We start from the raw sequence: 15,343 nt of genomic DNA, 5'->3' as shown, positions 1-15,343 counted from the left end.
TGGCTCTAATAAGACAGAAGAAACAAGAAAACCTGTGATCATCACAATCAAACCTAGAAATGAGAGCTTAATTTGAACGAATCCTAAAGTAGTGATTACAACTCCGTCTCTATTCCCATTTAAAGACTCACGACAAGTTCCTTGGAATTATGCTGCAAATGTGTCCCTGCCAAGAGGGTCGATACCCTCTAAGAGAGTAAAGGATGAGAAGAAACCAATCACTGAAGAGGTGAGCGAAGTGGGACACTTTATGAGGAGTGGAAGATATTACTCACCCAAGACGTCCACAGAGAAAGAAAAAATGAAAGCCAAAGCCAAGGCAGTAGTAGTTCCGAAAATATTTAATGAGGAACCTCCACCAGTAATTAATGAGCTAGTGATTGAGGCTCAGGCTCGTGAGTTCCTAAGGTTCCTAAAGCATAGTGAGTACAATGTGTTAGAGCAACTTCATAAGCAACATACCAAAATCTCAATATTAGATTTGTTAATGAATTTATAGGTACATCGGAATGCCTTCCTGAAAATGATAAACCATACATTTATCCCTGAGGATATATCAAAAAATAAACTAGACCGAATTGTGGGATATATAACTACAGATAATTACATCACATTCACTGATGATGAGATCCTAGAAGGTGGGATAGAATTCGTCTAATCTTTAAATATCACTACTCACTGCCATGACCATGTTCTGCTATTAGTCCTGATAGACAATGGATACTCTCTAAACGTGATGCCTTTGACTACACCGCAGAGGTTACCTGTAGACAGCTTACACATGAGAGCTTACCGTAATGTTATCTGCGCGTTTGATGGAACCCGAAAAGATGTGGTGAGTATAGTGGAGATATCATTGTTGATTAGACCTACTATCTACAACATTGACTTTGTTGTAATGGATATCCATCGGACCTAACCCTGCATATTAGGGAGACCCTAGATCCATTCTGCATGAGCAGTCCCTTTTTCTCTACACCAGAAGGTAAAATTCATGATTGATGGAAAGTTGGTCAGATCAGGGCTGAAGAAGAAATCATTGCTTCAGTGATACCCCATATATCGACATCAATGAGAACACCTTGGAATGATCCTTCAGGGATTTAGAGCATCAATGTAGAATATATTACCGAATGAAGAAAAATTCCACGCCACATGCTATCCGATTGTACCAAGATGGCGGTAAGACAAACTTTGGGAAGAATTCAAATATTAAAAAAGGATTGGGTAGGAATCTACAAGGAATGGTATGACACATAGCCATTGAATGGAAGAGAGACCGTTTCAGGCTTGGGTTCAAGCCCACATTCCAACAACGTGGCTAGGAACTGAGAAAGAGGGCTGAAGCAATAAAGGCCAAAATTAAAGGTGAAGATATCCTTGGGGAACGTATGTCATTCCCTCCTATATAGAGTTCTTTAAATTTGGAGGGGTGTACGATATGGAGTACCAATTGACCGATGCTATAAAGACTAGGGAACTGATGAAAGAGCATAATATGATGGGTGAGGATTTAGAAGAACTATCTGTCAACATGATTATCGGGGGCAATCAGCCTAGAAAATTTTTAGCTGGAATTCATCATTGCTTCCCTAGTGAAGAACTCAACAACTGGACTGCACTAGACCTCCCTGTAGTTTTAGGTCTAGTTCAAAGTAATGCTCAAGGATAACTTTTTGTTAATAGTTAAAAGTATCAAAAGGGACTTTTGTATGAACCAATATTACCAAAACTGATTAATGAAAGATGATTTTCTTATTTCTCAAATGGAAATTATTTTCATTCTTTGTATTTTTGCATCATTTTCTTTTCACCATATTCTTTATTCCATATTCCTTATTCTTCACATTCATATTCCAATACATCCTAGTCAAATTTTATGTAGATGTCACAAGGATACTAGCATGAATATTCCTGAATTCAGTCACAAGATAGATTTTGAGTGACCTTTGTGTCCAGAAGAAGTTAGTGAATATGAATATGAGGAAGATTGTGATGTTCCTAATGAGTTACTAATACATGTGGAAAAGGAAGAGAAATAGATTCTACCCCACAAGGAAGAAAACGAGCAGGTAAATTTGGGAACAAAAAAAAATGAGTGAGACAAAAATTGGTACTACTTTGTCTACAGGAATAAGGTAAGAATTGATAAGGTTGCTCCAAGTGTTCGGGGATGTATTTGTATAGTCGTAGCAGGATTTGTCTGGGTTAAGCACTGATATAGTAGTCCATAAGTTTCCAATTAGACCAGAATGCAAGCTAGCTAAGTAGAAACTTAGGAGTATGAGGCCAGATATTCTATTATATATCAAAGAGGAAGTGACAAAATAGATTAACATGGGTTTCCCTCGAGAGGCAAAGTATCCTGAATGAGTAGCCAATATCATCCCTGTACCTAAGAAAGATATGAAGGTTTGCATGTGCATAAATTATCGAGACCTCAATAGGTCTAGCCCGAAAGATAATTTTCCCCTGCCTGATATAGATACTCTGGTGGATAACACTGTAGGGAATTCATGGTTCTCCTTCATGGATGGCTTCTTGGGATATAATCAGATCAAAACGAATCATGAAGACATGGAGAAAATGACATTTATAATCATGTGGGGGCACTTTCTGCTATAAAGTGATGTCGTTCGGGTTTAAAAACACTAGGGTAACATATCAAATAACCATGGTGACTAATAAGGAAATCAAAGTTTATGTGGATGATATGATTGCCAAATCTCGAACTGAAGAAGAACATATACATAACCGAAGAAAATTCTTCCAAATGTTGAGAAAGTACTAATTAAAGCTCAATCCAGCCAATGCACATTCGAGGTAAAATCAGGGAAATTATTAGGCTTTATGGTGAGTTAGAAGGAATTGAAATCAATCCAGATAAAATCAAGGTGATTAAAGATATTCCAACACCTCACAAGCAGAAAGAAGTTCAATGGTTCCTTGGAAGACTTAACTATATATCTCAGTTCATTTCCCAACTGGCCGACAAATGTGATCTAGTGTTCAGATTGCTCAGGAAGAATAACCCTGAGATTTGGAACAATGAATGCCAAGAGACTTTAGAGATTATCAAGAAATACATATCCAATGTTCCAATCCTAGTAGCACTAGTACCTAGCAGGCCATTAATTCTCTATTAAACTGTTTTTAAGAATTCAATGGGGGGGGGTGTTGGGGTAACATGACAAGTCAGGAAGAAAGGAGAGAGCCATTTATTACCTGATCAAGAAATTCACCGATTGCGAGACTCGATGCCCATCAATTCAAAAGTTGTGTTGTACTTTAGTTTGGGCAAGCCGAAGGCTCAGACAGTACATGTTATACCATACCACATGGTTAATATTGATGTTGGATCCACTAAAATTCCTAATGAAATCTCTCGCATTAACTGACAGAATGACTAGATGGCAGATGTTGTTATTTGAGTTTGATATTGTGTATGTGAGCCAAAAGGAAATAAAAAGGAGTGTCATAGTCGACATTCTTATGAGTCGTGCCTCGAAAGATTACGAGTCTCTGAACTTAAATTTCCCACACAAGGATTTGATGTGCATCTTAACTGAAGAAGAATGTGCCATGAAAGACAAATCCTAGAAATTGTACTTAGATAGAGCCTCTAACACTTTAGGGAAAAGAATTGGGGTAGTGTTGATTTCCCCAAAAGAAATTTATTATCCTTTCACAAGTAGATTGGAATTCTTTTATACCAACAACATGGCAGAATACGAAATATATGTTATGGGGTTAAAAGAAAAAATTGAGAGAAAAGTCAAGACACTTAAAGTATATGGAGATTCCTCATTAGAAGTGTATCAACTAAGGGAAAATTGAAGACAAATGACCCAAAATTAATTGAATATCTAAATTTGGTCCTCGAACTATTAAAAAAAATTGAAGATGTTACATTCAACTATCTTCCTCGAGAGTATAATCAAATGGCCAATGCTCTGGCTACATTGGTTGCGATGTTTAAGGCAAATAGGAAAGCATACATGATGCTAATCAAGATACAAATGTATGAAACCCCGACACATTGCTACCTTCTAGAAGAAAAAGCGAATGACCATCCATGGTACTATGATATCTTACAGTATATGAGATACAAAACATATCCACCATATGCATCGAAAATTGACAAGAAAACAATCAGAAGAATGACAGTCGGATACTCCTTCGATTGAGAAATCATATACATAAGGGGTAGTGATCAAGTTTTGTTAAGGTGCGTGACTGCCAAAGAAGCAAAGAGCATTATGGAAAAGGTGCATGATGGAACATGTGGTACACCTGCAAATGGTTTATCTATGGCCAGGAAAATCATGAGATATGGGTACTATTGGGCCACGATGCATACAAATTGTGTCGATTATGTAAGAAGATGCCACAAATGCCATATATATACGGATAAAATTCAGCCTTTGCCTTCTCCTCTACATGTCATGATCTCACCTTGGTTGTTTTCTATGTGGGATATGGATATCCTTGGGGCAATCACGCCAAAGGCTTCAAATGGGAATCGCTTCATCTTAGTGCAATTGATTATTTCAGTAACCTACAGATGATGGATGAACTCTGTGCATATTTTAAGATAAAACATGCCAACTTTGTAACCTACCGGCTGAAAATGAATATGACAATGGAAGCAACAAACAAAAAATCAAAAGGATCATTACGAAGACTACTGAAACCTACAGAGATTGACATTAGAGTTACCCTTTTCCAAATATACATATATATATATATATATATATATATATGATTTTTTGATTTTTTATTAAACAACCTTTAATAAAAGAATGTATATTTTGCACATGGTGGGTGTGTGTCGTTTCTTGTAGACTAAGACCAATTACAAACACCACCATAGCGTAGTATGATTTCATAAAATTTAACATTGTTAAATTATACAGGTTAATAAGTTTTAAAAGCAATAAAGTGACTGCCCACATTATTTGTACCTAATGATACTGGATATTGTATTCAAGTTAGGTAAGAATTGTGAAAATTTAATGGTTAGAATTTACTTTAATAAGAGTTGTGACCACAACTGATGCCAATTATTTTCTAGGAAAAATAATAAAAGATGTATAAAAGTATGTTCTAAAATAGTAAATTTATACACAATAACTTGTGCATTAATTGTATTGGTGATTGAATCTATAATTTATGGTAATTATTGTGAGAGAAAATAAATTTTATTTGAAAAATAGTACCAACAATCATGTGCAAGTAGTTTGATGTATGAGAATCACTAATAAACCCATTCCAAATTAAAATCATATCCAATACCAACAGTCATGTGCCAAACGAATTATTACTTGAATTGTAACTCTTCATTACCTATTTAAAGAATTACATTTATCATGTTTACAACTCCAATTTTTTATTTATGAGTTTTTTTTTCTTTTTATCTTAGAGGTAAGCTAAAAGTCTAAAAGAAAATAAATCAAGTGGTATCAATGGTTAAAAGTAATAATATTCTCTCTAGAGGTTCTGGATTCAACCAATTATATTTGTAGGGTGTGTATGTTGTGAATAATTAAGAAATATTTTAAACAAATAATCTCTTATAATTATCCTAATATAACTAAACAACCATAGAAAAAAAAAACCCACACAATCTTGCAAATCAACTATCCCAAGTTCTCAACCATTCGTATCAACAAGATAAACAGCAGACAACAGCAATCGTATGCCCTAAAAAAGCTCATGTTCAAAGATGAGGTAAAACAAAAATGATCTTATCGGCTGAGCAACGTACGCAATGATTATTTATTAAAGAAAGTGACAGGACAAACTTGCAATTCACACGTGAGGAAATTAAAAAATCAGAGTCGAACGAAGTAGATTTGAGTTGAATGTATTCGTTTAATTTCAGTAGCAGGAGGGGACCAAAACACATCGGACCAATAATAGATGCATGATTATATGTTAGGGGTAAATTTTAATTTATAAAATTTCAAATTGAATTTATAAAATTTAGGGGGTGAAAACATATTTTCAATAAAAAAAATACATATAAAAAAATCTAAAATATTTTATAATTTTAAATTTTTAGAAGATAATCGCTCCGCCTAGATTGATCACCTCTCTGTCCTAATAATAGAGGATTGCCCCACCATTGCAATTCAGCCACCTGTATACTCCTAGGAAAAATTATGAGCACTTCTTAAACTGAATAAAATCAGTTACAAATTGGAACAATAAAGTATAAGTCAAATAAGTTTATTGTAAAAAAAATCATTAAGTAAAATTAGAAGAACTGAGATACTGTTAATTAATCAAGCTATTGGCGTTGTGGTACAGAAAATGATTTTATTGCAAATAGGCATTGGTTTGATTCCTCTTAAGCCCCAACCTATGTAATTTTTTGTTTTATTTCTAAGCTTAACAAAGTAGAATACACAAATGAATAAATTTTTGAAAACTACAATTTAATCTTTTAAACTGAATTCAGGATGTTACATTGGAATCATTTATCACCATCATTTTATATCAACAAGCTTGCAAATCAATTATTCCATGTAGGGTTGTAAACGAGTCGAGTTGAGTTCGAGTATTATTGAGCTCGATTCGACTCGACTCGAAAAGTTTAAAGTTGAGCTCGACTCTACTAGAAAGCTCACAAGCTTAAAATTTTGAAGATCAACTCGAATTAGAAATAAAAAACTTAAAACTCAACTCGAGCTCGAAAAAAATTAAACTTGAAACAATCTCAGACTTACCTCGATTGAAGATCAAACTTAGGTTCAGTTCAAGCTCGAACTCGATTTCGAACTTGAACCTTAAGTACATTAAAACTTTATATTATATTTAAAAAATAATATCTAAATGAAAATACTATTAATAATTTAAAATTTAAAATTTAATACATTATTTTTTTGAAATTTCTCCCGAACTTTTTAAATTGGATACCAAGTAATTCGTTTTAGCTCGTTAAGTACTCAAATTGAATTTAGGGTAAAGTATAGTAATGGTCATTGAACTTTTCTAAAGCTTTCATTTAGGTCCTTCAACTTTTAAAACTTACAATACAATCCCCCATCATTTAGTCCGTTTGCAATACAATCCCTCAACATTTACTCTGTTTGTAATACAATCCCCCAACATTTATTATGTTTACAATATGGTCCCCGACGTAACCTACCGTTTGACGTTGTTACACTGTCGTTAGTACGTTTTCAATATGGTCACTGAACTTTTCAGGCGCTTGCATTTAGGTCCCTCAACTTTTAAAATTTACAACACAATCCTTAATTTCATTATAAACCCCAAATTCCTTTTCGATCTCGAATTTTCTTTTTCGCTTCTCTCTTCTCATTTCCAGTGTAACTTTTCAATCGGGGATGCATGGGAAATTATAATTTAACTTTGAATTATGTGGATGTGTTGACTTGAATAAGGGTCCATTGAGAGAAGACCCGACCAAGGGACTATCGAGACCATCAACGATTCAAGGTGTAATGTTAGATACATGTCATCTCATGTGAAGCATAGATGTTCGATGAAATGCTTGTGAGAAATAAATTGGGTTAGAAATACAGAGTTGACAAATACTACTAAGATGAACTAAGTATCATTGTTGAAAGTCACCAACAAAGCTGGAATTATTTTGTATAAATGGCATATAATAATTTTTTCGTTTAATCCTTGTGGTTAAAGATTTTCCAACAGATGATCAAATATAATGAAATCCCAAACAGCGCATTCACCTCTCAGTATCTTTCGTAACTCGAAAGGCATCATGACAGGGTCAAGTAGCTGCTCCAAATATACTACCTTGTCATGATGCCTTTCGAGTTGCATGCATGTAGAATTATATTCTAAAGCTATAATTCAATACAATTCAAGTATAAAATTTCCAAAACATGTAAAAAAAAAATCCAATTCATTCAAGATATATCAGTCCCATAATCAACATGAAATTATTAAAAAGAATACGAGCTCACAAGAAGCCAAAAACCACAGGTCGGATCAATATAATTCCTAGTAAACTAGTAACAGTAATCTCACGGATTGAGCCTGGCGATTTCACTATGTCGATACTCACAACCAATTCCCTGATTTAAAGAAAAAACCAAACAAGAAGATCAAAAAAAATTTAGTTTAGGACCCTATTTCACTTCTATTCTGATGGACTTAATATATTTCATAAGGAGTACTAAAAGTTTTGATTAAGAAGAAAGAAAGACAAATAGATAGTTTTGGTTCAAAACTAACATTGAATATCTAGATCATTGACATGCAATTCCAGAAACATAAAAATTTCAACAAAAACACACAATGCGAGCTGAAAATGGGAAAGTGCTAAAGAGGAAAATCTTACTTCTGGATAGCCCAAAAGAGAAAATAAATACCTTCTTGCAAGTGAGGGGAGAGGCTAAGAAATAAACACAATCGACGTTGCTTTCCAACAATTCTTCCTCTATTTTTTCTTTCTAAATAAAAAGCTGAAAGACAGAGCACTGCTTGGGTTTACAATTTTACATGTCTGAAAATTGAAGAACAAAAACCAAACGAGAGTGCATGTGAGCGAAAGAGACTGAGATGTAAATGTGCTGTTTGAGATTTCATTATATTTGATCATCTGTTGGAAAATCTTTAACCACAAGGTTTAAACAAAGAAATTATTATATGCCATTTATACAAAATAATTCGAGCTTTGTTGGTGACTTTCAACAATGATACTTTGTTCATCTTAGTAGTATTTGTAAACTCTGCATTTCTAACCCCATTTTTTCTCACAAGCATTTCATTAAACATCTATGCTTCACCTGAGATGACCTGTATCTAACATTACACCTTGAACCATTTATGGTCCCGATAACCCTTGGTCGAGTCTTTTCTCAATGGACCCTTATTCAAGTCAACACCTCCACATAATTCAAAGTTAGAATATAATTTTTCATGCATCCCCGTCTGAAAAGTTATGTTGGAAATGAGAAGAGAGAAGTGAAAAAGGAAATTCGAGATCGAAAAGGAATTTGGGGTTTAGAATGAAATTGAGGAAAGTGTTGCAAGTTTTAAAAGTTAGGGGACCTAAATGCAAGCGATTAAAAGGTTCAGTGACCATATTACAAACGTATTAACGGCATCAAACGGTCGGTTACGTTGGGGCCCATATTGCAAACAGACTAAATGTTGGGGGGATTATATTGCAAACGGACTAAATATTGAGGGATTGTATTACAAGTTTTAAAAGTTTAGGAACTTAAATGAAAACTTTAAAAAAATTCAGTGACCATTACTATACACTTAAATTTATTTAATTCAAATATTAATCAAAGTTTAATCAAATCAAATCCAAATACTCGTCTGGTTTACCACTTTAATCGCACATTTTCAATCATTCATATCAACAACATAAACTGCAGACCCCAGCAATCAATTGCCCTAAAAAAGCTGTCAAGGAAAATGACAAAATGGTCTCATCGGCTGAGCAAACGTTCGCAACAAATATTATTAAAGAAACCGACAACAGAAGCATGCAAATCACATATGGAGATATATATATATATATATATATATATATATATATATATATATATATATATATATATATATATATATATATATATAAATCAGAGTTGAGTTAAACTTATATTGTTGGAAACAATGAGTAAATAGTTGAATGTAGGGATAAATATAAAATTTTATATTAGAGAAATAAATTTATAAAATATTAGACGATTTAAATTTATAAAATTTTAAGAAGCGAAAATAGATTATCAATAAAAGTATAAAAATATTTAAAATATATGAGAACTTAAAACATTTTTAACGTGATTGCTCTCACTTATTCGCTTCGGTCCATCTTTGATTTAGGGCTGAGCAATAGACTCGAGAAAACTAAAAAATTGATATGAGCCACATTATACAGTTCAATTCGGTTCGGATTTTTCATTTTGCAATTCAATTTTGGTTCGAGTTTTTCATACAGAACTTACTTATTCAAAATCAAACTGAATTAAAAAAGAAAAAGAAATAATTATTTAAATCAAATCAATTTTGAATTTATTATAAAAGAAATTTAAATAAATAAAGTCATAAAACTAAAAATATTATTTTTTGTGAATTTAAACTTGTGTGTTGGATTCAATTTAAGTTTACATTTTTTTTATTTGTATATTAAGTTTGAAAAATAGTTAATAATTAAAAATCATAAAACCAAACCGAACATTATGGTTTTTATATCATTCGATTTCAGTTTCATTTCAAAAATAAATAACATAAGACGATTTAATTTATCTTTTATCAAAATATCGAACTGAATACATCGTACCCTGATTGAAGTTATCGGTTTTAATACGGCGACAATCATGTCTAAGGAGTCCCCCACAGCCAGGTGGTCCTAGTTTGTCCCTTGCACCCCATCAAGGTTCAATTTCAGCAAACGGAGGGGACCAAAACACAGCGGCTCTCTCTGTCCTAATAATAGAGCCACATAGATTCAGCCACTTGCAACCGCATACTCCTAGGATAAATTACGAGCATTCCTTAAACTGAATCAAATTCATTAAGTGAAATTAGAAGAGCATAGATACTGTTAATCAAGCAATTTTGTAAGTTTATTTTTAGCCAAAAACTTCGTTACAAGATACTGTTGGAAAGAAGAAAAAAAAACATTTGTTACTTTTCATTTTTGGCATTATGTTTGCAATATCAGAAAGTGGTCCAGTAATAGAAACCTTGTAACAGAGTGGTCCATTAACTATGAATATCACATGCGTTTTTAGCTTTTATTTATCAAATTAATTAGGGTAAACTACACGGTCACTCATGTTTGAGTAAATTCTTTTTTCTCTATTAATGTTTTAAAACTAACGATTTGATCACTAATGCTATCGATTTATAATAAATCGATCATTCGATGTTAACAACCATTACTGTGGGTGACTGAAAGCTAATGTAACACGTTAACTGTTGATTTGGCACTGGTTGACCTCAAGAAAAACATTTTGGCTGGTGTTTCTCTTCAATCTCACTCTTCATTCTCCATATTTTGTGTAACCCTCAAAACTCACCATTTCTCTTTAATCTTTTCAATCTCTATGCTATGTACATGCACTGCCTCATCGGGTACGAAAGAGCATATCAGCTTCACGTCGCGTGTGTAGTGTGACGGATAGTAGAGTAGGATATACCAACAGTAAGGTGAAGGCCTATTTTGGAATATCTTTTTCATTCATTATCATAGCCAACAAATAAAATCTTAATATGAAAAAAATACTATCAAATTACAGAATTATTAATAAGAATGAAAGACTGAAAGCATGAACGACGGGGGATCGGATTTAACATTTTATGTCATGTTAGAGGTCGTGAATTTTTCAAGGACATGGTTACCTTTCAAAAAAAATGAAGATTTTTTGAAAATGAAGATTTAATGTTTGAAGATTAGGGAAGAAGAGGATGAGATAAAAAAGAAGATAATTATTTAAAAAATTTAATTCATAAGCAAATAAGATGTGTAAAATAAATGGTGTGTACTCATTCAATTGGATAGAGATTATGGATGAGGTGGTAAACAAGGTTCATAAAATAATTATGCTAATTCTATTAATATCTCGTTGATAATATTTGTAATGTTTTTTTAACAAATTAAATTGTTGTTCCTAGAGTTCACGGGTTAAAGCACCAGCGACCGTAAGAGTGATTAAGCATTCATTGTCAAATGATTGCGAATACTTAGAACATATACTACTTTAGCTTAATAAGGAAAACATTAACTATGTTTCAATAACAATTACTACGCCTAGCCAAAAAAATCACAATTACTACAAAGTAGTGACAGGATTCATGGATAGGCAAAAATCTATGAACTTTAAACTTTGAGATAATCATGTATAACTTAAAAAGTATAATGAGTAAATTAGACACAAATTGCGTATGAGAAAAAGACAAGAGAACAATACGTTCAAAAATCTTGTAGTAAAAAAAGAAGGGAAAAAGATAACGTTGCATAATCTTGAGAACATTTGTTAGATTTAACCACGTGGTCTACTAATCATAAGTCTAAAAGGTAGCCTCCATTTGCCTATAAATTCGAGTACCTTGGAATTGGTTCAAGGCAAAGCAATCGGATTCATTGAAAAACTAAAAAAAATGGAGATATCAGTATTGAGACTAAGCCTTTTGGTGTTGGTTTATCTGGTGGGTTCTGCCGCAGCACAAAGTGCTGAAAATGTGAATGCTTATAAGGTCTACTTCAAGGCTGTGGAGAATAACTGGGACATGAATGCTGCTCATGTTTACTGCGCCGAATATAATGCCAATGAGAACTTCGAATGGCGCAGCAAATATTATTGGGCCGCCTTCGGTGATTCCCATGGTCCCGTAGGGAAGGAAGCTTGTGGCCTGTGCGTCAATGTAAGTAATATTTTCAACATCTCAGTTTCTCCAACTCAAATATATATGTATATTCATCGAGTTATCATTCATGTGTAGGTGACAAACACCGCTACTGGAGACGAAACAACAGTGAGAATCGTTGGTCCCAGCAACAGTGGACTAGATTTGGACGAGCCAGTGTTTCACAAGCTAGACAGTGATGGGCAAGGCGAAGTTGTAGGGCACCTTGTTGTGAACTATAAGTTTGTGGATTGTGATCCAAAACCAGCAGGTCCTGATGAGACTAATGTCCTAGCTTATTATTCAGAAGACTACAACCCTTTAGAGAATAATTGGACCTATCCTTCACACGCCGCTTGCTACGCCTTGGACGGTGGTAAACCCTATGAGTGGCGCAAAAGATATGGATGGACCGGTTACTGTGGCAAGTATGGCTCTAATGCGGAAGAAATTTGCGGCCAGTGCTTAAAAGTAACCAACACACGCACAGATGACTCGATAATTGTGAGGATCACGGATACATGCGGCACCGGAGCGCTGGAGTTGGACTACGAAACGGCTTTTAAACCGATCGACACTGATCTTCAAGGGCATAGAGATGGACATCTTACAGTGAACTACGAATTTGTGAACTGTGATGACGATGTGGGTTCCCCACTTGTCTATTCCCAGTAACTTCGATATATGTTACCAAAGACGTGAGAATTCCCACTCGATTTAACACTACTGATGTTAAATCGTATAAACTATTATGTAATAAACATGTTACCGCGGGAATCATGGATTTCGTTGCGTTTGTAACATTAGATGAATAAAAAGTGGGATTGTTTCAACTGCTCGGAATTTCTATTTTAATGATTTTTATTTTTGTTTTAATCATATGTCGTTAAGAAATTACTCCTTATATTGATATAAGTTTTGGAATAAATGTCTTCGATATTGTGCTTAGTCAAATGGGTAAGTGTTTCCCCTCTCTTTAATGGGGTGTGAAATCAAACTTGTTGGCTGCATTTGGAAAGTTTTGGTCATCATCTTGTTAAAATCTAAATAAGACAAGAGTATAAGGAAGAATTAATGTCAAAATTAGCCCATAACATTTATCAAAATAGTATTTTAGACCTTTTTTTTTGAAATATTTTGGCCCCAACATTTCATTTTAAAGTAAAAATATATTTATTTTAAAGTATTAATCGTTTGTTAACTAACAATTTTCACTCACAAACAAGCCTTTTTACTTCAAAATAAAACGTTAAAGGGTTAAAATATTCCAAAGAAAATACTAGAGACTAAAATAAATATTTTAATAAATATTACGCTAATTTTAACATTATTCCAAAAAGAACTCCACTTTAAAGCCACTGATTGTATATATTAGATCACTTTCTCCCAACCCAATATAAAACAACCCGAATGGCTCAATGGACTCACATATTGGGCCAAGATAATAAGCATCATAGGCCTATAACGCCTCAAACCTAACTTTCATGGTATTGCATCTAGACAGCATGTTCAAACACTAGGGTATATATTATGACGGGTTTAATTTCACTAAATTTAAAGGTCTTAAAAAGTAATTAAATCACGTAAATTTAGGTTAAACGCTTAACTCCTTTAATTTTAAAAGTTACAATGACCTAAAAATAATTATACCAAAAAATTGGGGAGGAATAAGGGCTCAATTATAATCATTTTATAATTATCAGTGACCTAAAATATAATTAGATCATCAAATTTGGGAGGGGTAAAAGCTTAATTATAATAATTTTATAATTATCAATGATCTAAAATGTAATTAGACCATCAAAGTTGGGAGGGGTAATTGCTCTTCCCACCTATAACGTACATCCGTCCCTAATGAAGTCCCCTTGGACCTCCTCTCTCTCTTTAAAGTTCTTTCGTCTCTTTCACATAATCCATTTTTCTCTCAGACCTGAAATGTAATCGGTGAATAACTCTTCGTACAAATTAGAAAGAAAACAAATAATTTGTTAATACCTAAAACATTTTATTTTCGTATTAATCATTGTATATCACCACCTTACTCATTATACAGTACATGCATGCATTTGAATATAATTCAGCTCATTCGCCTGCTTCCATGATTTTGGAGAAAGTCTTGGTAAACCAATCATGTTTCGTTTTGATTACAATATTCCCAATCACTGTTCCCAATAGGAATCCAAATCCATAGCCCAGAAATATTGCTATCCAATCCAATGATCCAGACCCTTCTGAACTAGTTGAAGATGGAGTCGGCAATCCTCCAGAATTAGTGTTACATTCTTTTAGCAATTGTTTTCCACACAACCCTGGATTTCCTTCAAAGGAACTACTTTGAAAAGTATCAAATTGGTGGCCCTGTGGTATAAGCCCTGTGAGATGATTATGAGAGAGGTTGAGGAACTCAAGGAAATTGAGTCCAGGACTCAACTCCAAAGGAATTCTTCCCTCTAGCTTGTTCCTTGAAAGGTCCAAAGATTCAAGATTAGTGAGCTTCGCTATAGCTTTTGGGATTCCTCCAACTAGATTGTTATTCGAAAAATTGAGCAACTGAAGCTCTTTGAGATTCCCAATGGATTCTGGAATTTCTCCACCAAATCTGTTGCAGGAGAAATCAATGGCTGCAAGAGTCTTAATGATCTTTGTGTACTGCATTTCTGTGCCTTTGCTTGTGATTGCCATTGAGTAGGCACAAGACCTGGGAACTTGCATGTCATTTATCATCATATTTGAATTTTCAACCATGTAAGAAGCTTGTGAGTTTTTCCCATCTAGACTTGCCATGGTGATCCATCTTTCAAAGTAACCTGATGGCAGGGTTCCATTGAATCCGTTGTGAGAGAGATCGATGACTCGCAACTTAGGGAAGACGATGCAGGTAACTCACCAGAAAAGCTTGTATTCCACAACGCCAACGTTTTAAGATTGTTGCTGAAACTGAACTCTGGCAAGTAACCTGTGAGAACATGATTGTGTAACAGCCAAA

At 33.9% G+C, this 15,343-nt stretch overlaps 2 protein-coding genes across 2 annotated transcripts; one reads left to right on the top strand and one right to left on the bottom strand.

Annotated features, from left to right (window-relative positions):
- The first annotated feature begins 12,104 nt into the window (after nt 1-12,104).
- Nucleotides 12,105-13,032, top strand: LOC120177024. The gene is made up of 2 exons (XM_039183290.1): nt 12,105-12,375; nt 12,454-13,032. Exons 1-2 carry the CDS (start codon nt 12,112-12,114, stop codon nt 13,030-13,032), a joined length of 843 nt encoding a protein of 280 aa, XP_039039221.1. The 5' UTR covers nt 12,105-12,111.
- Nucleotides 13,033-14,439: 1,407 nt separating this feature from the next.
- LOC120177013 (receptor-like protein 38) lies at nt 14,440-15,141 on the bottom strand. The gene has a single exon (XM_039183281.1). It carries the CDS (start codon nt 15,139-15,141, stop codon nt 14,440-14,442), a length of 702 nt encoding a protein of 233 aa, XP_039039212.1.
- Nucleotides 15,142-15,343: the final 202 nt, after the last annotated feature.

The sequence above is a fragment of the Hibiscus syriacus genome, unplaced genomic scaffold (genome assembly GCF_006381635.1).
Source record: "Hibiscus syriacus cultivar Baekdansim isolate YM2019G1 unplaced genomic scaffold, ASM638163v2 tig00003435_pilon, whole genome shotgun sequence".
NCBI lineage: Eukaryota > Viridiplantae > Streptophyta > Magnoliopsida > Malvales > Malvaceae > Hibiscus > Hibiscus syriacus.
Note: the sequence above shows the minus strand (reverse complement) of the source record. Positions and strands in the feature narration are given on the sequence as shown.

Excerpts from the sequence above, each read along its gene's own strand:
- LOC120177013 (XM_039183281.1), bottom strand. The coding sequence starts at position 15,141 with ATGGCAAGTCTAGATGGGAAAAACTCACAAGCTTCTTACATGGTTGAA.
- LOC120177024 (XM_039183290.1), top strand. The coding sequence starts at position 12,112 with ATGGAGATATCAGTATTGAGACTAAGCCTTTTGGTGTTGGTTTATCTG. Across the intron at positions 12,376-12,453 it reads CTTGTGGCCTGTGCGTCAAT|GTGACAAACACCGCTACTGG; the intron begins GTAAGTAATATT and ends ATTCATGTGTAG.